The sequence below is a fragment of the Pyrus communis genome, chromosome 6, assembly GCF_963583255.1.
Source record: "Pyrus communis chromosome 6, drPyrComm1.1, whole genome shotgun sequence".
NCBI classification, from domain to species: domain Eukaryota; kingdom Viridiplantae; phylum Streptophyta; class Magnoliopsida; order Rosales; family Rosaceae; genus Pyrus; species Pyrus communis.
Genome location: NC_084808.1, coordinates 25,434,434 through 25,456,655, shown reverse-complemented (window position 1 = coordinate 25,456,655; position 22,222 = coordinate 25,434,434). Strand labels below are relative to the sequence as shown.

At 35.8% G+C, this 22,222-nt stretch overlaps 3 protein-coding genes and 1 pseudogene across 5 annotated transcripts; 1 reads left to right on the top strand and 3 right to left on the bottom strand.

The window, feature by feature from the left end:
- Positions 1 to 1,274: 1,274 nt before the first annotated feature.
- On the top strand, positions 1,275 to 2,984 carry LOC137738322 (pentatricopeptide repeat-containing protein At2g02750-like; annotated as a pseudogene).
- A 104-nt stretch (positions 2,985 to 3,088) lies between these two features.
- On the bottom strand, positions 3,089 to 4,984 carry LOC137738323 (SNF1-related protein kinase regulatory subunit gamma-1-like). The gene is made up of 5 exons (XM_068477961.1): positions 4,804 to 4,984; positions 4,250 to 4,692; positions 3,898 to 4,164; positions 3,637 to 3,809; positions 3,089 to 3,368 (listed from the first exon to the last, which is right to left on the bottom strand). The coding sequence occupies exons 1-5, from the start codon at positions 4,982 to 4,984 to the stop codon at positions 3,089 to 3,091; spliced, it is 1,344 nt and encodes a 447-aa protein (XP_068334062.1).
- Positions 4,985 to 5,728: 744 nt separating this feature from the next.
- LOC137737817 (SNF1-related protein kinase regulatory subunit gamma-1-like) lies at positions 5,729 to 6,865 on the bottom strand. Its single transcript, XM_068477384.1, has 2 exons — positions 6,425 to 6,865; positions 5,729 to 6,123 (listed from the first exon to the last, which is right to left on the bottom strand). Exons 1-2 carry the CDS (start codon positions 6,622 to 6,624, stop codon positions 5,853 to 5,855), a joined length of 471 nt encoding a protein of 156 aa, XP_068333485.1. The 5' UTR covers positions 6,625 to 6,865; the 3' UTR covers positions 5,729 to 5,852.
- Positions 6,866 to 6,873: 8 nt separating this feature from the next.
- LOC137737816 (WRKY transcription factor 72A-like) lies at positions 6,874 to 10,928 on the bottom strand. Of its 3 annotated transcripts, none has more exons than XM_068477380.1 (5): positions 10,743 to 10,928; positions 10,162 to 10,242; positions 8,594 to 9,169; positions 8,137 to 8,250; positions 6,874 to 8,031 (listed from the first exon to the last, which is right to left on the bottom strand). In XM_068477380.1, the coding sequence occupies exons 1-5, from the start codon at positions 10,890 to 10,892 to the stop codon at positions 7,114 to 7,116; spliced, it is 1,839 nt and encodes a 612-aa protein (XP_068333481.1). In that variant the 5' UTR covers positions 10,893 to 10,928; the 3' UTR covers positions 6,874 to 7,113. The 3 variants fall into 3 exon arrangements, with proteins under 3 accessions (XP_068333481.1, XP_068333482.1, XP_068333484.1); XM_068477381.1 differs by having other exon boundaries at positions 8,594 to 9,166; XM_068477383.1 differs by lacking the exon at positions 10,162 to 10,242 and having other exon boundaries at positions 8,594 to 9,166.
- Positions 10,929 to 22,222: the final 11,294 nt, after the last annotated feature.

Genomic DNA, 22,222 nt, shown 5'->3' with positions numbered 1-22,222 from the left:
GGTTTGGCTCAGTTGATAAGATCTCTATTTTGTTTTGTGTGTCTCCTAACCAAAGTTTGAATTTTATTGCCAATAATTTTCATTGGTGCATGATATGAAAATTTATACGTAAATCGATACGAGTAACAGTTGGCAGTTAAGTGCCATGCGTAAGTCCTTCTAATTCGAGGCTGCAGATATACTTGACACTGATTGGGAGAATAACCAATCCCTCCATAAACTTTTGTGAATAATAAAAAAAAAGATTCTTGCACAAACCCCACATTTTGTTGGCTCATATTGAGTATTTAAAACCATCTGCCCTAGTTCACCAGCAACCTTGATGTTGTGATGCATGAATTTTATACGTATATTGGTTAGAAAAGTCTTAAGTTAGATAACTTGATTACATATTGTCACTTAATAAGATGCTACTATGTCAGTTACTTTTCACCTAAAATTAAATAAGGCATCATTTCAAAAAATATAAAGCAAGCATATGATTAAATGAAACATTTAGGTAGAAAGTAAATGACATAGTAGCATTTTAAGTTCGATGATAATTATAATGTGAACAACATGTCAATTATAGTTAATAATATACAAACATGAATGTTGATATTAAGTAGTTAACAAACCACGTAATTAGACAGCTTAAGAGAATTTCTCGCCATAATAGCATCGTAAGTTCGATAATAATAATAGTGTGAACAACATGTCAATTAAAGTGAATAATATGTCGAGATGCATGTTGATATTAAGTAGTTAATGAACCACGTGATCAAACAGCCTGAGCGAATCCCTCCACTATACCAGGTAAGCCAAGTATACACTCTGCCATACCATAACCCTTCAATATTCCCATCATCATGATATTTTAATTATTTACTAAATATGGCAATGGGTATAAAAATAAAAAAAAAATAAAAAAAAAACTAATAAAAACTTTAAGTTTTAAACAAAATAAAGGATAAAGTAAATAGTACGAGGATTGACTTTTTAATGTACAAATTTGAACTTTCGTTAAAATAAACAGTATTATGAATTTTTTGTTAAAGTTTCAAAAAAACAAAAAAAAAAAAAAAAAAAAAAAAGCTGGACAGCATAGTACCCAATCGCACATTGAATATTTGATTCGCTGACCCCACGTGCTATGCTTGTCGGCCGACTCAAAATATCTTGATATCTAAACTGGGCCGGGCCGAACTCTAAAGCCCATTTGTAAACCCAGTTTCCCAAAATGAAACACAAAGAAGTGGTATCAGATTGACGTCACCCATTTTTGAATCCAACCAATGAAGAGCGAAGTTGCTAAACTAATCGCGAGTGGGTCGTACAGCGCGTCTCTGCGTTTCTGCGTCCTCGCGAATTCAGATTCCCGCCTCTTCTCAAAGCCTGCGGAAAGGCCGGTCAGCTCCGCAGGCACATATTCCACATGCCCATCTCTTCAAAACCCGTTTTTCGGCCGATGTTTACTCCGCCACGGCTCTCACCGATGCGTACATGAAGCTTCGTTTTATGGAAGATGCACTCAAGGTGTTTGGGGAAATGCCTGAACGGAACTTGGGTTCGTTGAACGCAGTGGTCACTCGGTTTTTGAAAAATGGGTACTGTAGAGAGGCTTTGCATTGAGAGCGATGTTTATGTTGGCACGTCTGTTCTGACTATGTATTCGAACTGCGGAGAGTTGGTTTTTGCGGCAAAGGTGTTTGAAGAAATGCCCACCGAGAGCGTTGTGAGCTACAATGCTTTTGTTTCAGGGCTTCTGCAGAATGGGGTTCCTCGTGTGGTGCTGGATGCGTTTAAGAAAATGAGAGGATGTACAGGTGAAAACCCCAATTCAGTTACGTTGATTTCGGTTGTTTCTGCCTGTGCTAGCCTTTCGTATCTTCGATTCGGCAAGCAGGTTCACGGTTTGATCGTCAAAATTAAGATCGGGCTTGACGTTATGATTGGAACAGCTCTTGTGGACATGTATTCCAAGCGTGGTCGTTGGCAGCTGGCTTATGCTTTCTTCAAAGAACTAGATGAAAAGAGGAACTTGTTTACATGGAATGCCATGATCGCCGGAATGATATTGAATGCGCAAGCTGAGAATGCCGTTGAGCTATTTGAACAGCTAGAATTCGAAGGATTTGAACCGGATTCTGTTACTTGGAAATCAATGATCAGTGGGTTTTCGCAGCTAGGAAAGGGCATTGAAGCTTTCAAGTGTTTTAAGAGAATGCAATCAGCTGGTGAAGTCCCCAGTTTAAAATCTATCACAAGTCTTTTACCAGCGTGTGCAGATTTATCTGCTCTGCATTGTGGAAAAGAAGTTCATGGGCACGCAATTTTAGCAATGATTTGTTCATTTCAACTGCTCTTATCGACGTGTACATGAAATGTGGGCTGCGCAAGAAGAATTTTTTATGGGTTTCGGGTAAAACCCGACTATCCAGCATTTTGGAACGCATTCATATCGGGATATGGAAGAAACGGAGAGAATGCAGATGGAAGAAACGGAGAGAGTGAATCTGCATTCGGGGTCTTTGAACAGATATTGGAAGAAAAAGTACAACGAAATGCTGCAACTTTCACCAGTCTTCTATCCATGTGCAGTCACACAGGTTTGGTGGACAAAGGATTGCAAGTTTTTAGGATGATAAACAAAGATTTTGGTCTAAAACCAAATCCATTTGGGTTGCATGGTTGATCTTTTGGGTCGAACTGGCAGGTTGAATGAAGCCCGAGAATTAATAGAACAATTACCAGAGCCTTCCGGAGCAGTTTTCGATTCTTTGCTAGGTGCCTGTGAAGGCCATTTGGATTCAGAACTGGAGAAAGAAGTTGCTACAAAACTTTCAGAATTAGAGCCAGAGAACCCAGCACCTTTCGTGATCCTTTCGAAGATATATGCTGCACTTGGCAGGTGGGAGGACGCAGAAAAGATTAGAGGATTGATGAATGATAAAACACGAAGAAAGCTCCCTGGCTTTAGTTTATTAAGACTGCATGAGAAGTAGATGCATGAAACAAAAACTGCAACTCAATGTCAACTGTTTAAAGTCCCAAACCAAAATTTTGAGACTCTCTGCTTCTCCGTAGAAGTTTTCGGCAAACAGAAATCTCACTGATTCAACATCTCCTTCACCGCAAACCCCATGTAGTTATTGAAGTGGTCTGGTGGTTCGTAAATGAAGCAAGAGATCACATCTCTGAGTGTGATGACGCCAACAACTTCACCTTCCTCCCCAGCTACTACATGGATCCTATGAACGGACTTGGAAGCAAGACTTTCAATCACATTGCCAAGAGGCGACTCCAGTTTGCATGTAATCGGTTGGATAACTTTTCCAATTTCGTTGGTTGTTGTGATGGTGCTCATGAAGTCCCTAACAGTGAGCTTCCTGAAAGAAATTGGCACACAAATTAAGTACCTCATCAAGAATGATTGTCTTTGTCAAGTGATCAAAACAAGCATTGGCTTTGTTTCTTGACAGAAATCAGCGTATGCAGATTAGTTCAAATTCACAACTGGATGAGTTCAGTTTCATAAGTAGGTATTTCAGATCCTTCACACCTTGAAGTTGAGAGGATTAGAGCACTCTACAGTCCATCGTGAGGACCAAGCAAAGGTTGTGCACCGTAAATGGTTCAAAGTTTATTTTCGAATACCTGAAATTGGAGAAAAGCTCGGGTTTGAGTAGCAAGTATCTGATATCTCTGATGCTGACATTACCGACTATGTTTTTCTTGGGCCCCTCTACAACGGGAAGACCACCGATTTTTTTATCTCTCATCCTCTTGAAAGCTTCCAGTATTAGATCATTGCTCGTGATGCTAATAACCTAGCCAAGAAAACAAAGGAGCAATAATAGTGAGACTCCAAATTCACTGTTTATAAAGAATATTGTTTCGGAAACCAGGCAACCTTACCTCTTCAGAGGACATGAAAGGAAGTCCGAAATCAGAGATAGGCTTTGATGCTATGCAGTCGAACCAGTCCCTTCCTCTGCATCTCTCAAGACCCTGAACAAGTGCCGATTGAGTAATGTAGTTCTTAATGTTGGGTTGGCCTGGTTCTATTACAGGTACATTCCTCAGCCTATATTTTGAAAGTAGTAGCATAACGCTCAACATCGAACTATCTGTTGCCACTGGAATGAATGGCGCCCAGCGGAAGGATTTAAGTATTGACCTCACCTGAAACATACAAGTACATATCACATTCGGTTCACCCAGTCAAATAACTCGCAAGAAACCAATACTCTACACAGAATCTTCTTACTGTTGTTGACTTGAAGGGTTCATCATTCAGTATAACATTGTAAAAGTCTTTGCCCAATTCATCAGCAGCTGTGGGAGCATCTTTGGCTATTCCTTTCTCTGCAGCCGCACCGCCAGCCACGGCAGCTCCAACAGCAGCAGCAGTTAGCCCTACAACCGCAGCAGGACCAGTCACCCCCAATGCTAGAGCCCCAATGGCCCCTACTGCACCTGCACCGACTCCAGCCGCTGTTGCTGACGTAGCTGATATAGCAACCGCAGCCAGCTCTGCACTCTCCAACACCCAAAGAATAATGGCAGAGTAATCTATGAGACCTAGGTACCTGCCTCTCCAATCTGAACTTGTATCTGCTTCTGGGTTGCTAACAGGAGCTGACAAAATGTTGTTTTCAGACAGAATCTTAACCGCGTCGCCAACGGACGTATCTGCCGGAATCTCAATTACTGCAAATAATAATGTAACAAGGCACTAGTTTTAGCTAACCATTGATCTCAGTCAATTCTATTATCATCCATAAATACTGTAATTGCGGATTAAACAGTTAATTCTGTCACCTTTGCCTCCAGGTACTGCTGGGAAAGATGAAACCGGAATTTTCGCAAATGCATTTGTTAAAACCTCCTGTAGGGGACGAGGTAATTTCTTCCTGGATTGGATGGTTTCGAAGTAGGTATCGTAGCTTGAAAGTTTAGATCTTTCCTTAACCTCTTGTGCTTCTGCTTCTGCTTGTGCCATATCTACTCTGAAGACAGAAATCGAAATCTTAATCCAATGTCTTCACATGAAGTCGTAGAATCATTATACAAGAATTTTCTTAATGTAGTTCGATCTGGGTTGAGATCCTATTAATTTGCTCTTATATTATGTTAATTTGACATAATTAATCTAAATAGATGGCTAATAAAACATATTCAAGAAACATAAATTGTAAGCGAAAAACAAGATTAAAGAAGCTGGTAAAAGAGATACCTCCAAATGTGTGCTTCCAATGGATTCAGAAACTGCTGTCGGGCTCTGTTTATTTGGAAACTTTGAGGATTCTCTCTACCCTAGTAACCTCTACATGCATGGAACCTATACTTTTAACACGTGTCACCACCTGAAATGTGTTGCATTTCTGACTCACCACTTGTCACGAGTTGGTAAGAGTTCAGTTGGGCCTGGCCTAGGATACATAAAAAACCACCGCGAAGTTTTAGCTCTGCATTTGTTCTGTTTTTTGCCCTTGCCCAAAACTTTGGTTTCCCATTTATTTGGATTTGAGATTCTGTAGCTTTAACTTATAACAATGTAATTTGTATAATAATTTTGTGTTTAGTAGAAGTTGGTGTTCAATTTTTGACACGATTATTGAATAATAGAATTGTGATTAGTGGATTATTGGAAAATTAGAATTGTGATTAGTGGATTGTTGGAATATTAGAATTGTGATTAGTGGATTGTTGGAATATTAGGATTTTGATTAGGAGAATAGAAAATGGTATGAATTTAAACTGATTCTATAAAATTTTACAACTTGAAATAGTAAAGAAGATAGAGAGATTAATGGGTTTTCGTTACTTTCTCTGCATCTCCCACATGTTCTGTTTAACAAACAGATGTCTCACTGCTTCATTATCTGCTTCTTAGCAAACCCCAAGTAGACATCAAAGTGATTGGGTGGTTCAAAAATGAAGCAAGAAATCACATCTCTGAGTGTAATCACACCAACAACTTCTCCTTCATCATCCACCACATACACTCTGTGAACCGATTTAGAAGCAAGAGTTTCAATCACATCGCCGAGAGTCGACTGCAGATTGCATGTAATTGGTAATATTTGTCTTCCCTGGCTTTCTGAGATTGTGTTCATGAAGTCCCTAACACTGAGATTCCTGAAAGAAAAGGGTAACAAGTTAAGTTCGATTTCACATTGGGAAGTGATTTCCACGCACGGTAAACCCTTTTCTCCTCAGGCACACGCCTGTTTGTTTCTGGCCTTTAGATTGAGTAAATCTAGGGAAATCAAAGGACAAGATAATAGCGTGCAGAAGGAGAAAAAAGGGTGTGCGGATATTATTTCCCTTTCGTGGTTGATTGACTCTACCGAGTGGTAGAAGTAAAACCACGCATTGATTTTATTTCTTTGACAGAAATCAGTGCATGCAGATGAGGTCCAGAGTTTGGTTTCGGTACCTGAAATTGTTGAAGAGCTCTGCTTTCAGAAGAGAGAATCTGATATCACTTATGCTGACATTACCAACTATCTTCTTCTTTGGCCCCTGCACAACTGGAAGCCCACCAATTTGGTTCTCTCTCATTTTCTTGAACGCTTCAAGTACCGGATCATCGACATTGGTGCTGATAACCTGCCCAAGAAACAATGCAACATTCATATCGGAATTCCAGATTCGCTAGTCAGCCAGAACCAGAAGAACGTTATGGTAACACGGCCAAGATTACCTCATTGGAGGACATAAAAGGAAGTCCCAGGTCAGAGATGGACTTTGCAGCAATGCAGTCGAACCATTCCATTCCTTTGCATCCCTCAAGACCCTGAACAACTGCTGATTGTGTGATGAAGTTCTTAATATCGGGTTGCCCCACTTCTATTACAGGTACATTTCTCATCCTATATTTTGACACTTCGAAAATGTCATCCTGCACCCTTTTTATGAATATACATAAGGGAATGTACCGATAACATTTTTGAAGTGCCAACAAACAGTTTCCGAAAGTTTTACCGTTCGTATTAGTTCTTACATTGTGTGTATATAACACCTCATCTGATTTACATTACACCATGCCTTGCTTGGTTTATGGATTTTTCTAGATACCAAGATTTGTAGCCAGTAACTATTCAAAGAAAGATAATGAATAAAAAATCACAAAGATTTGTTCAAGTAGCTTGATGCACACCCGATTCCATTTTGGCTTGATGGGAATATTGAATTCGACGTCAACGACTCACCCCGCTTCAATTTCAGCCCAGAAGCACTTTCTGCAATAGTCACAGTACTTTGATGACTTTCTCTGATCCCAGTAGTACTACTTGTACTCCCATTGCCAACAAATGATGTGAGTGCAGCTGCCAAAGCCGATTGAAATTTCGGATTCGATGTGATTGCCTTTGTGGCGGTGGCCGTTGAATCGGTTAACATCTGAGGATGATGAAGAGGAGGAGAGGGATTTTGATTTTGTATGTAGGAATAGGATTGGTACACTTTGTTATGTTCTTGAAATATTGGTTGCTTTCCAATGTTTAGGGCTGATCCAACTTGATTAATTCTATTCCCATAGTTGAAATATCCAGAAGCTGTGTGATTGATGTTGTTCCAAGGAGATTTCAATTGCAATGTGTTATTGTGGTCTGAAGAAGACGAAAAGTTGAGAGATGTTGAGGGATATCTTGGGTTGGAAGAAAAGCTGCTCCCCGACGCGGAGGGGAATATTCCGAAATGAGAGGGAGATGGGACGGTGAGATCAAGAGTGATAGTTGGGTGGGAATTGTTGGTTGAGATCGAACTGTTGGGGAAGTAGAAGTGTTTCTGTGGTAGCCTTGAATTGTGAGAGAGAGTACTAGTACTACTGAAGTTTACTCCTTGGAGATTAGTGGAGGCGGAGATGGGAGCGGTGGTGGAGTTGATGAGGCCTTGTTGGGAGGCAGATGAGCGAGACTGAAGCATGGAAGCAGCGGCGGAGGTGGTAGAGGCCATGGCTGTGGCTGACATGGGAAGTGGGTGGTTGTGGCTTCCTTCGTAGGTTGTGATTAGTATGGACATGTCCTCGAAACTTCTTTGCACCTGAAAAATATTGAACAAGCTTTAATATTACACATAAGAAACTAAGAAGGTAAAGCATAGTGGTGCAATTAAGCTGAATTTAACGAATTAAGCTGACATACATACCTGTTTTCTCACGGGGCAAGATGATGAGACACTGCAACGATAGTACGCTCTAGGGCATGGATTTCCTTTTGCTATTTTCTGTCCATATTTTCTCCATTGACATCCATCGTAAATCTGTAGTATAAAACATATATAAGATATTAATCCATATTAACACGAATAAAATATAAGGCGAATCATTTATATAAAATGACTGTTTCATAATCTGCTTATATTCTCAGATGTGAATTTATATCATTCGTTAGGTTAATTCTTTAAATATGCATGCTGCCTAAGTCTGCAGTCTACGTATTTGTTGAGCAACGTGACCTTATGTATAACAATACCTAATACCTACTTACCAAACGTCGTATTTAATTAATCAATTTGTTGGCAGTAACTTTCAATGTATATAGTCGAGGTTAATTTATGGAATGCATGAAACATCTGGTTCAAAGGTTAAGTTTGATATACTAACCGTGTGATCATCGCATCTAACTCTGACAGAAACCCTAGCTTTCTTCGAATGGGTTTGTTGTGAAGCCTCATCATCTCTACTTCTCGTTGTCTTCAACGTCTTACTAGGCGGCCATATCTCAGCCAGGTCGTCTTCCTTTGGGCCTCCAGAGCTATTATTGGTTGACTGATCAGCAGCCGGTTCAAATTTGCAGCCCAACTCCAGTGCAAGTCCAGCTCCATTCAGCATTCCATTATCATCGTCATCATCTTTTCCATTAGTACTAGAACTCAGTTGGCTAATCTTTTTTATCCGACCATCCTTTCTGGGCTGATCAATACTACTTGAGGTTCTCCCAAGACTAAGAGACACTAGGTCATCAGCTTCTTCAGTATTTTGCTCATGCGTAAGATCAAGAGCAGTACTACTACTAGTATCGGTACATTTCTTAGTTTCTCCTCCATTTTGAAGAAGGCCATGAAAATGCATCCGCAGAGACTGGTAATCCTTAGAGATTTGGTATAATAACAGCTTTAGCCTTTCGTTTTCTTCCGTAGCCTCTACCATTTCTGCTTTTGCTGATTGCAGCTCATCCTGCTAGGGCAACACAAAGGGAATATATTTACACAACGATATATTTAAGCAAAATTTGAATGTAAGACATCTCACCTTTAAATGAAAAAAAATATTAAAATGGAAAATTAACCAGTTATGATATACATTTAGCGGTAACGTTATGTTAAATAGGACTTGCTAAATTCTTGTGGGGACAGAGTTCAAAATGCAGAGATTTATTTTATTAATATCATTGCACATGTAAAAGTGCATCTATTTCAGATGGAATCTATGTGAATTAAAAATAATATAATGTATATAATGTGTGTGTATTTGTGTAAATTTTGTAGAGAAGAATTATGCTAGATTAGCTTTTTATCAACAATCGTGTGTGAGGCATTAACTTTTTTTCGAAGGAGAAAAGGTCGTTGCATCTAGAAAATCCCCGTCCGCCCTTCCTCCATTAGATTTTATTAATAATATGAAATGAAAAGTAAAAGGCTAGCCTAATACCCGCTAAAACCAATTAATGAAAGCGATATGTGAGCACACCATGTCATTCAGTGTCTTAAGATATATGATTCGATATCAGATGGAATCTACATCTATATATTGACTTGGTCGGCTGTGGTAGATTCATGATCATTAATTCGAAGGCTCTGATGATAAGTCAGATCTATCACATGATATTGATGATTGAAATATCATCATAATATGGATAAATATACGATATTACTAAATAATTTTTCTTCAACTGTGAGTAGTACTGATTAGTACGAAAAAATGAATAAACACTATTAAATCCAAGTGCTATATAACATTGAAGCCACACCCATAAGTAAGATCAACTATATTTGATAATAAAATAAAAAATTAAAACTAGATCAGCTTAACATATATAAATATAGAGAACATTTCAAGGTAAATTGATGTTTTCTATTTTACCATTCAAAAGGAAGAAATTACTATAACGCTAAAATTATCCACATCCGCTTAATTTCCTTGGTTCTTTCCCATTCTTTATCTAGTTTTACCTGTTTGTGGTTGACAAGGGCTCCATTTTTTCCAGTCGAAGGAGGCTCCAAGTCTGGTTCAACATGCCACCCATGTCCTCCCTGAATTAGGATATATTCATGGGGATTGAGAGGAAGACTAAGATCAATAAAACCCAATATATACAGTACGAGAATTATTTTGTAGTATCATATCAGAAAAGAAAGAAGAATCAAAACATCAGAAGGCAGACACGGAGATAAACAGTGAAAAAAGGAAGATTAATTAATTAATTTCACGCCGGCCTTCAGGGTGCAATATTCTTAATCTCATATTAACTACCAAACTTCATCAGCAATCCAGTTAGAATATATTTGCTAAGCTAGCTTAACTCATATGTAATGATTATTTCATCAAATACCAAGTTTTGGTATTTGGTCGATTATTGTAAAACAATTTTGAGCGATATCCCAACTCATAAATTCATCTTAAAGTTAAATTTTGAATATAAGATTTTAGACAAAAATAAGAACAGTCCAGAAAAGAAAAGGATAAGCGAATTTCATATAAAATTGGCAAGGAAATATAAAATGTTGTAAATAATTAAATGAAATATTTTCACCTTGGTTATCTCCATGGGAGTACCCTCTTCATGATCACCATCAGATTTCACAGTTTTGTCTTCCAAAACTGTTTTGCCAAGAGAAGACGTTTCCTCATGAGTATTATCGCTCTCCATTAATGCTTTTGAAGGCCTCTTTGGCATTTCCATGGCTGCAGTTTGGCTTCTTGTATGTGTACGGAGAGATATATATAAAGCCTGCAGATTTTGACTGCGTCTGTATTCAATATATAACCATGCCAGTGCTTATCTATAATTTTAAATACACACAAATAATATATATATATATATATATATATATATATATATATGTGTGTGTGTGTGTGTGTGTGTGTTATTAGTTACTAAAGAAAAAGAAGCTAGCTCATTGAGATATGTCAACAACCCAAACACATTTTTTCAAGGAGGAGCCGGGTGCTAGCCAAATACCCCCCAGAAAGCAAGTCGATATTATAAGTTTAGACCAATTTTTTTTCCCAGTTTAAGTTTAGACCACTGTACTTATTTATAATAATTGATTAACTATTTATAAAGAAACGTAGCTAGTTAGCTAGCAAGCTAATAAAAATTAAATTTAACAGTTTGATTTTAATGAAACACTAACTTTACGAGATCATGCTTCAAATATCCGAAAAATTAAACTAAAAAGATGTAGAGGATCGTAATCATTATCTTTGAATAATATATTCACACACATTTTTTTTTTTTAAATGTGTGAATATATTATTTAAACACTTTTTTTTTTTTTTTTACTTTTTACATATTTTTCTTAATTTTTGAGATTCACATTAAATAAATTGAATAACATAAAATAACAGAAACTAACATAAAATGTATATAAAAAAAATGTGTGAATAACATTATTATTATTATTTTTTTACATGATCTATAAGTCATATTGAAAGATTTGCTTGCAATTGTGTGCAAAAAAGTCACACGACTACCGACCTATATTATTCTAGTCAAACCTCATCCGCCGTCATCAAACCCTTGACTCCAGTGACTTCCATCAGATTTTCGGTGCATTTTCAGTGTAGAGAATTTTTTTTTTTTACGCCATTATTGGTTCATAGTTGAAAGTTTTTCAAAACCAGGGGGGATGTTTATTTATTTTAAAACAAATATGTCACAGTTCACAACATAAAAAAATAAGGGTGGTCGACGACTGTGTGGAATTTTCTACATGCAGGTATATATATTGTGCTTATTATACGTGATCATGTTCAAAAACCTATTAAGTTGCGGACAGTATTTTTTGTGACAGATTCTTGTGCTAGTCAATTTTGAAATGACAAGCCAATTAGCTATGGTGAACTATTGGGTTTCTTTTAGAGTAATGCTAGGTAGATCATTTTTTAGATCAAATTTGTAAATTATATGATATGTCATCAATACAAAATAAACATGTTAATCAACACTTTTGTAATAAGTTAAGTATCAATAATCATGTCATATAATTTAAAAAATTTAGTTTCAAAAATCAATCTCCTAGTATTATCCTTTGTAGGTCAACCAAGCAAAACGTTTTTTTTTCTTAACACATGATATCGTTAGTGAATTAAAGTATTAGTTGTCAAATAAGATGAGGAGGATTGGTAACTGTACCAGAGTATATAGACATAATTGATTTTCATCACGACATTAAAGCGTCATTTGTCGAAATGATTTTGTTAATGTATAGTATTTTTTTTATATTAACACCATGGAGTGGGAAGATTTAGGCTGAGCCAGTAACCTGCAGTATTTAGTGACAAGGGTTGCATAGATCGATAATTTTTTTTTTTTATTCAAGATAAATTTTTGAAGATATATTGATAAATTTTGAGTTCTTTTTTTTTTTTTTTTTTTAAGTGAAAGGTGAAGTTTGGGGGATAAATTTGAAGTCGGTGGCCCCAAGTGAAAAATCGAACTCGGACTATTGACAGTTCCAAACATTTCTTTGTTTTCACACTTAAATATGCAACGTGCCACCATCATAACATCAATAACTTGGGTTGCATCAACTAATTAATTTCCTTTATAAAAATAAGGCATATTTCTGTAACAATTTTTTTTTAAATAATAAACCATTTTCTGACCTTTCGAAAGCCACGTAGTTGTCGAATGTCCACATAGTTGTCAACATAGAACATACGTAATTATCAATTGGCCCTTGAAAACAAATTAATCCTCGGCGTATGATGAAAGCATATAAATACGATGAGCTTCCTCTTATTTTTGTATTAATTTCTTTGCTTAAATATTAAAGTCCTCGCTGTATATGGACGCATCAAATTAATCCTTTGTAAATCAGTCGTTTACAAAGACTTCGATCTTTGGCCAAAGGTCATGAGTGAGTGAAAGAACAAACTTAAAGTTGGTGATTTTTATACCGCCCTTTTACTTCTCACAGATCTTTTAATCGCTTGAACACAATTTTATATGTATATTTTTAATTAATTACCGTTTGAACGCTACTTATTATACATGTATGTGACCAAAAGAAGTTGGCCGGCAGCCACAATAAAAAATAGAAGATGATGAGTTTAGTACGGTTAACATGGAGAGACCCTGAGGCTCTTTCTTTTTATCCACATCATTGTAGAGATTTATAAGCCAAATTTAGTGGACTATTTATCGTTATTTAATTAGTAAACGAATAGTCCAAAACTGCAACTTTCATTACAAAAGACAAAGTAAAAATAAAAAAAAAATAAATAAATAAATAAACAAACGACAGCAGCCAGCGAGGTATATACTATATCTTAATAACAGCAGCCAGCAGATGAAAATCAACTTAAAACTTAAGAACTTGTTTCATTAGCTTATCGACGATGACTTAATTAATTAAATCTAACTAACTTGTCTCACAGTACAAGCATTATCTTATTAATCTGGCTTTAGAAGTCTGATAAACAAGATTACAAATCTATCTAATTAAGAAAAATAACAACTGGTAATTAAATATAAAACTAAAAAAAATAGGGTCAAGGGTGTTGTACATGTTGACAGCTCAAGCCAACGGGTTTGATGGTTCACAGGGTTTGATGGTACACATGATTAAGGAGCTACTCACTAATGAATCTCAAGAAACAGATTTTTATTTTTAGGTATAAGAAATTTTTGAAACTTTTTTATATAAGATTCTTAATTAGTAAATAAATCAAGTAGTTGTTATTGTATAAACTTAGGTCAATGGATGCTGATGATCATTCAAGTATTTGAAACTAAATTAACCATATCTATATACACATTGAATAACTTAACACATTGACCTCTAGTAATATAATAAGATTATAGTTATAGAAAATTGCCAATGGGATTGGAAATATTCTTAATTAATGACGTGAATCATCTACTTAATCACTTGTGTCTGTTTAATTAGGTAAATCTTAATCTAGCAAACTTCCATAAGTCTACTTTATGCCAAAATTCATATTTTAAATTTTTGGAGAAAAAAAGTTATGTTGATGATCATTTAGCTAATTGGAACTACAATATAGATATGAGGATTTGCATTTTTCATGATCCTTCCAATATAGATCCGAGGGTTTGCATCTTTCATGATCCTTCTATGTGGATTGGGATGGTGTTGATGGATGGTTGCTTAGGGATCTCCTAAGGCTCGTTTTGTCTGTCCGTGTGTTTCTTAGTTTTGTTTGGGGTTTTTGACCCCCTTATTTTTACAATTTACACACACAAAAAAAAAAAAAAAAATCATATTATGATGAAATTGGTCCATCCATTGTTATGTCAGTCAACGTCCAACTATATAATTGAATCGTATCACGTATAAATTAAAATCAAAATATATAAAAGTTAAAACAACAATATATTAGTCTTTGAGGTAGTGGTATAATAAATTGATATTTGTTTGTAGCTACTTGGAGGATATTATAAAGTCGGGATCACAAATCAAAAATAATATTAATAGTGATTTCGATACATTTGTAGTTACTTTGAGGATATTTCAAGTTCAGATCACAAATCATAAATAATGTTTACATTGATTTCGACATTTGTAGTTACTTGAAGAATATTTCAAGTTCGGGTCACAAATCACAAAGAATATTTATAGTGATTGCGATACATTTGTGGCTAGCTCACTGTAGTAGTACGTGAATTATATTTATTTTGTAAGTTTTTTCTTTAAAAGTAAATATTTAATAAAGTAGGTTAGCAATCGGATTAATCTAAAGAGGGACCAACAAATTTGTCTTTCTTGTCTAATGAATTATCACATAATTGCATGACGTTTTGTGGAGTGGGCGATTTAAAATAATATATTAATCAGTCGAGTTGGATCATGTATAAAGAATACAGCCAATTATAAATTATTAGAAAATTAACTAGTAACAAAGTCCCAACCCTTTTCTGCAAGAAATCAGAATAAAGTGCTGCACCGAAAATTTATAGATACACACATGCCAATTGTTTCTTCCATTTGTTTACAAAATGATTATAACATTTAAATTATTTCCATAGGATGAAATGTATCGCTTTTTTTATGTACTAAAATCTAAAGGCTAGGGTTTCTATATCCAATAAGAGAAACAGTCCTATAGATGAATTGGGACTCATGGGTTACTCTGAAATATAAAGGTATATACTCTATGCATATCGGAAGGGCACGAAACTTGCTTATAAGAAGTTAGACAACTTCATATAAGAAGTTAGACTACCATTGTATTTACAAAGAACTTAAATTTTGTTTTTTAGGTCAATTTTAACAAAAACCATCATATGGAACATTCAAAACTGATACGTGATGTGCTTAAATTTTGGGGTTAAAGTGATGCATGGCTTATAACAAGATAAATACATGGAAGGGAAATGTGGATGCACCCTCATCCTCATGAGTCTTAAAATAATACACACGTTAATGACTAAATAACACGTGCAAATGTAGCCACACAGTCATTGGCAGAGCACCCTAAGATTAGGGTAGGCTCGGGCCTATCCTCAAATTATTTTTTCCTAACAACCTCTATTATCATTAATTAATTTTAATAATACCATTATCAACTTGAATTTGTATTTGTAATTGTATTGGTTAGTCCAATTAACTTCAATCCAACAAATACAAAGCCTTAAATTTTTTACATTAAAGGTTTGAAACTATAGTTCTAGACTAATATTAGTTGATCATATCTTCTGTTTCCTGCCTATATATAATTTTTCCCTTTGCTTGCAGACTATTATGTTAATTTCTCATTTCCCTCTATTTATGTTATCTATGAAATCAAGAAGAGAAAAATATTTCCTTTTTCCAAATTAGCCCATAAGAGAAATAGTCCTATAGATGAATTAGGAACTCATGGGTTGCCCTGAAATATAAGGGTATATACTCTGTCCATATCAAAAGGGTAAGAAACTTGCTTATAACAAGTTAGACTACTTCATGAACGTTCACTTTCTTCAATACTGTTGTATTTGCATAGAACTTAATTTTTGTTTTTTTAGGTCAATTTAAAAAAATATATATATATAATAAATTTAAAAAAAAAAAAAAAAAAAAAAACCATCATAAGAAACATCCAAAACTGATACCTGATGTGCTTAAAATTTGGGGCTAAAGTGATGCATGGCTTATAGCAGGACAAAAGATATATATGGAGGGAAAATGTGGGTGCACCCTCATCCTCATGAGTCTTCAAACAATACACACGTTAATGACTAAATAACACGTGCAAATATAATCACTCAATACCACGGTTTGGTGGTTAATTCAAAACACATGCAAATGTAAATTTTGTTGTCTTCAAAATTAAAAAAGGAGTTGTTATAACGAAATTCATTATTATCACCTTAACAAAAAACTTGAAAATAAAATAAAACGTCCGTGATAGTGTCTAATTCAAAACGATACTCCCCAGTGGGGCCCTAGGAGCTAAAATGGTTAGACCACTAACTTTACAATGGTGTATTGATGCAGGGGCAGGGTTCCAACCTTTTATGGCTTGTAAATTTGTGCTCCTATGGACTATCTCAATAACTCTATACTTCTCCACCTGAGCAAACAAATGAAATGGATTAAAGATTACCAAAAAAAAAAATAAATAATAATAAATAAATAAATAAAACTAGATGGAACGATGAATATACAAAAGTTTAAATTGATGAACTAATCAAATTAAGTACGGTAACATATCAATGATATATTATGATTTCAGTAAATTAAATTCGTAAATTTATGATTTCAGAATTTTGTAAATTCACAATTTCATCCGATATTCCTAAAAATAAAAGAGATAGTACAAAATAATGTTTTACATACCAACATTTCTACATAAGGATCATATTGTCGATAATACGCAGGGTTTTTGTTAATATTAACCTAAAAAGAAGAAAAATTAGTAAATTACCATAAACTTTTCGTTAAAACTCTCTATTAGTTATTATATTATTGGGTCAGCCCAATAAACAAAATAGTCTAGACGTTTCCCCTTCCAGCCTCCTACTTCCCTATATAAATAATTAATAATCACTTGTTATAGGATAAAAATGGCAGGTTTTGATTTGACGTATGCTGCACATGTACCAGAGACTCTTTCGTTTGCTGGGTTTACTGGTGTTGGGAGCGACTTCACACCATATGAAGAAGACCTGCTAGCCGAGTACCTATGGAATAAAATAATAGGAAACCCATGTCTAGTGCAATTTTCCGACATATCGTTGGGAGGGCAGGCTCCGTGTCCTTTGATGATTCCTCTAGATAAACAAAAATAAACTACAACATCATACTATTTTTTGTTATTATTTAATTAACTCATGAATTCCTATTTTATTAGAGTTGTTCAAGTTTGGAGTTCTGAAGAATACTGGGTATTTCTATATCCTGGCCGAGGCTGGGATTGAAGTAGCAAGCGTAAGGCGTGTTATTCTGGGCTCTGGAAGCTTGCAGGTGAACGGACTGTGCAACAACAGAGTATTACAGTAGGTCATGCCAAAGAATGAGATTATCATATGTTTGGGGTGCCTCCGGATCTGGAACCCGCCGCATTTTGAATGACCGAATATCGCTTGCTTCCAAAGGAACAATGGCCAAATCCAAGTGGTTTTTGGTTATTCGAAATGCGGATTCCAGACCAGAGGCGCCCCAAACATATGATAATCCCATTCTTTGGCATGACTTACTGTAATACTACGTTGTTGCACAGTCCGTTCAACCGCAAGCTTCCAGAGCCCAAAATAGCACGGCCTTACGCTTGCTTCTTCAATCCCAGCCTCGGGCAGGATATAGAAATATCCAATATTCTTTAGGACTCCAAACTTGAACAACTCTAATAAAATAGGAATTCATGAGTTAATTAAATAATAACAAAAATAGTATGATGTCGTAGTTTATTTTTGTTTACTTAGAGGAATCATCAAAGGACACGGAGCCTGCCCTCCCAACGATATCTTGGAAATTGCCTTTGTCACTGGACATGGGTTTCGTATTATTTTATTCCATAGGAGGTACTCCGTTAGCAGGTCTTCTTCATATGATGTGAAGGAGGTGGCTTTGCTGGCGGTTTAACAGTCAATCCTGGTGGTGGCTTTGCTCGTGGTGAAGGTGTTAGTGAAGGTGGTGGCTTTGGTGGTGGTTCTGCTGTGTCTCAAGATGGTGGCTTTGCTCGTGGTGGAGGTGCCAATGAATGGGGTGGCTTTGGTGGCTCTTCTGCTTTGTATCAAGGTGGTGGAGGTGTCAACGAATGAGGTGGCTTTGCTGGCGGTTCGACAGTCAATCCTGGTGGTGGCCGTAATATCAGGATAGACTCGAGTAGGTAAATTTTGATGCTTATTTTAATATTCAGTCAGTTCTGTATTCGAGAACAATGATCACCGTTAGATTGTTGCAGATAAATGGAGCTATGAATTTTCTAGGCATTTAACTTTCTGTATTTGAGAGCAATGATCACCGTTAAATTGCTGTAATGAAATGAACCCACGATTTTCCAGACAGTTACTTTCGGGTAATCGAGAGGAATCAATTCGTACTAGATCGAAAAGACAAAAAAAGAAAAAAAAATGGAAATAATCCCTTTTTCTGCGTTCGCGTAGTGTTTCCCTCCCACGTCTAATTCGTACTCGAAAGGCTAACACGTTTCGCACACGTGCGGCACGAATAGGTTATACTTTTATCTCCCGTTTTGCACACGCGCGTCACGACCACGAATCAAGTTGCTTTCATAGCAATCATGTGTGTCGTTCCATCGAAATGAAATGGAGTGCCTTTCTCTCTCTTCAGCCACTGCCAAAACTTTGGGTCAACAAATTGAAATATTCCACTGACAACGTGGACCCCCTAGGTAATAATAAACTAGTATATAGGCACACATAAAATGTGTGAGAAATTTTTTTATTTTTGTTTTTGAAATAAAAGGAGAGAGTAAGAGAGTAATAGAGAATGTGGAAATTAGTAGTTTTTTTTATTTTATTTTTATTTTATATATAATTAGATATATGTTAAGATCACATGTAGCTGAGACTTTGAAAAAAAAATAAAAAAATAAAATTTGGTTGTGTGAAATTACATTTCTACCCCATATTTCTTATTCATGTTCTATTTTAATTAGAAGGTTAAACTAGTAATTTCATAAAATTTTGGTCAGCGATGAGTGTTTTATTAATTAGTAGAGATAATTGCTCATTACAAAAGGTGGCGGTATTTACTGCATCAGCTTTTGATGGGATTGATAACCATACTTAGTTAGGACTTGGATTGTCTACCCTCCCTATCTCATACCCTTCACATCCCCTCCTATATTCTATTGTCACGATTAAACTACGTCAATATTTTATATTCCCATTGTTTTTTGTTCTATTATTTCTATAAAAAAAATCAATATAAAATGTTGACGTGGCTTAACCGTGACCATATAAATAAGAGGAGATGAGAAGGGTATGGGATGGGAAGGGCAGACAATCCAAGTCCACTTAGTTATCTAACATTTAGTACATCATCTATAAGATAGGGCGACTTATCTATAATTCTTAATGGAGTGAGTTACAAGTATGTATATTTTTAGAGTAGGTATACTGCAACGACGTTGTAGGTGCTTGAGTACGATGATAGATTTTTCAGTGTGACCGACACACAGAGTAGCACACTACATGTCATTATACAAATGGTGAGATATATGTGTTAAAAAGTTACTAACTTCACTTTGGATGCGGTCCCTAACTGATAACAGTTCTGCAAGAATGCAGAAGAACCCAGAAGAACAGAGAAAAGCTAAGAAACAATTGAGAGAAAACAAGAGAGAGAAATGAAATCTTTTATATTGATGATTCTGAATGAATACAATTGCATAGCTAAGATTGTTATATATACTCTTTCAAGAATTAGCAGCTAAGCTACTAATCTAACTATCTAACCGACTTCTAACAAATCAGCCTAACAACCCTGCTGACATGGCACTCCAGTCACTATCTACTTATGCTGACATGGCACTTCATTCAACACTAACTACCAATGTTCTCTGACTAAAACCTTGGTGGTTTTTAGTTTTTTATCAAAGTCTCTGACATTAATGTAATAATGTATTTCTACGTAGGTTATTATATTTTTAAATTAAAAATGAAATTTGTAGTTATTTATATTAATGAGATTTTAAATAGAACCCATAATTTAGTGGGATTAAAAAAAATTAAAGATGAACTATACTCTCCAATATATTTTGCATGTGTGTACATGCGTACATACGTTCATCAAAACTGACCAAAAAATTATTGTACCAAAGTATGGATACATTTTTCAAAAGCACAAAAAAAAAAGATATTAGGCATAATAACATTATTAAATTTCTTCTATTAAACTTGACATGGAATCAATGAAATAGAATGTACCCATATAAGTTTAAAAAATGAATTAGAGAAAAGATTGGATGAAATTTTATATAAATAATGGGGACATTTTAAAGTAAAAAATGGTACATTTTTAACAAATTGATATATTTAAGAATGGATACAAATAAGATTAAAAAATTGAAATTTTTTTATAAAAATTTAATGGGTACAAACTTATTCTAATTTTATTTTTTATATTTGGGAAATGTTTGAATTGAAAATTATTTAGGAGTTTAATAAGGATGTGAGTATTAAAACTCTAAATTAATTACTAATTTTTTTTATAAAAATTATGTAACTTACATGTAATTCATTAATATATTAATGTTAGGGACATTGATCAAAATCTAAAAACTGATAAGGTCTTAGTCAATAAACATTATAAACTAGAGACTAGAAACTAATTTTTCCAAAAATAAAATTTCTCACTACTTATATAAAAACACGTGGTATACAGTCTGTGCTTCCGTCGCAATGAAAAAATTTCTGGAGTACGATAGATAGAGAGTAGGTGACGGAAGGTATATCAAGATGAAACATGATCTATTGCGCCTGCGCACGAAACGTTTAAACCTATTTTGTGATATGATGATGAGACGCAGGAAAGGGTGGTGGAGTAAAATGATATACAAGTACCGGAGGATGGAGAAGATATATTGTTGATAGGTGCTTTCAAGTTGATGAAGCATGCACGCGTAATCATTAGCATGCTGCTAAGTAAGTTTGGCGGTCAAACGAAGAATGGATCTTACTCCGTCAGGTCTGGCTACAGAGTAACGCAGGATCTTAATCGCAACAGTGAATTAGGGAGGAAAGGTATGGACGAATCGATTGCAGGGCAAGAAGAAAATAATTTGTGGTCAGCTGTCTAGAAGAATGGATCTTAGTCCGTCAGGTCTGGCTACAGAGTAACGCAGGATCTTAATCGCAACAGTGAATTAGGGAGGAAAGGTATGGACGAATCGATAGCAGGGCAAGAAGAAAATAATTTGTGGTCAGCTGTCTAGAAACTTGATGCGCTCCATAAGTTGCGCGGTGCAGCAAGAATATTTTGGCAGTTAGGGTCAACCGCAAGCGACGAGGAATACGACTTGAAACATCTTGTCCTAACTGCGGTGTAGGGGAGGAGTCGCAGTGTCATGTGTGTTTTCAGTGCCCGTATGCGAAAGCCTTTTGGGTTGGGAGTCCAGTCCAGCTTGATTCTAATACGGTGCAGCGAGTGGATTTTCTTGAGTGCTAACAGTGGCTTCTCAAACGCTATTTGCAGGAGATGGAAGTTCATGAGCTCATACGGTGGATATATAATGTTTGGTTTGTGGAGGCTTTGGAAGCGTAGGAATAGTTTGGCTGTTGAGATAAAATGTGTCCAACTCATGGATACAGTGATGATGCCGCACAACAATAGGGAGAATTTGAAGATATAAAACCAAGGCAAGAGGTGCTGGTCAGATACGGAGGTACCTTTGTTTATTTTTTTCTCCCTTAATTTTCTGTTAATTTATTCAATTCCTTGGTTCTGGTGGGTCAAGTGCGACGTCCTGTTCAGGTTGCGATTTTTGGTCCTATCTGCTTGGAGCGACCACCTTGTAGCGTTATGAAGGTGAACTGTGATGGAGCGTGGCGAAGGGCGACTAGGAAAGGTGGTTTTGGATGGGTGGCCAGGGATT

Bases quoted from the DNA above. Each gene is read 5' to 3' on its own strand.
- LOC137738323 (XM_068477961.1), bottom strand. From the start codon at position 4,984: ATGGCACAAGCAGAAGCAGAAGCACAAGAGGTTAAGGAAAGATCTAAA. The intron at 4,165-4,249 runs GTAAGAAGATTC...TGTATGTTTCAG, and splicing joins AACCCTTCAAGTCAACAACA to GTGAGGTCAATACTTAAATC. The intron at 3,810-3,897 runs GTAAGGTTGCCT...TTTCTTGGCTAG, and splicing joins CTTTCATGTCCTCTGAAGAG to GTTATTAGCATCACGAGCAA.
- LOC137737816 (XM_068477380.1), bottom strand. From the start codon at position 10,892: ATGGAAATGCCAAAGAGGCCTTCAAAAGCATTAATGGAGAGCGATAAT. The intron at 9,170-10,161 runs GTAAAACTAGAT...GTGTTGCCCTAG, and splicing joins CCCTTGTCAACCACAAACAG to CAGGATGAGCTGCAATCAGC. The intron at 8,251-8,593 runs GTTAGTATATCA...TTTATACTACAG, and splicing joins TTAGATGCGATGATCACACG to ATTTACGATGGATGTCAATG.
- LOC137737817 (XM_068477384.1), bottom strand. From the start codon at position 6,624: ATGAATGTTGCATTGTTTCTTGGGCAGGTTATCAGCACCAATGTCGAT. The intron at 6,124-6,424 runs GTACCGAAACCA...CTTTTCTTTCAG, and splicing joins GAGCTCTTCAACAATTTCAG to GAATCTCAGTGTTAGGGACT.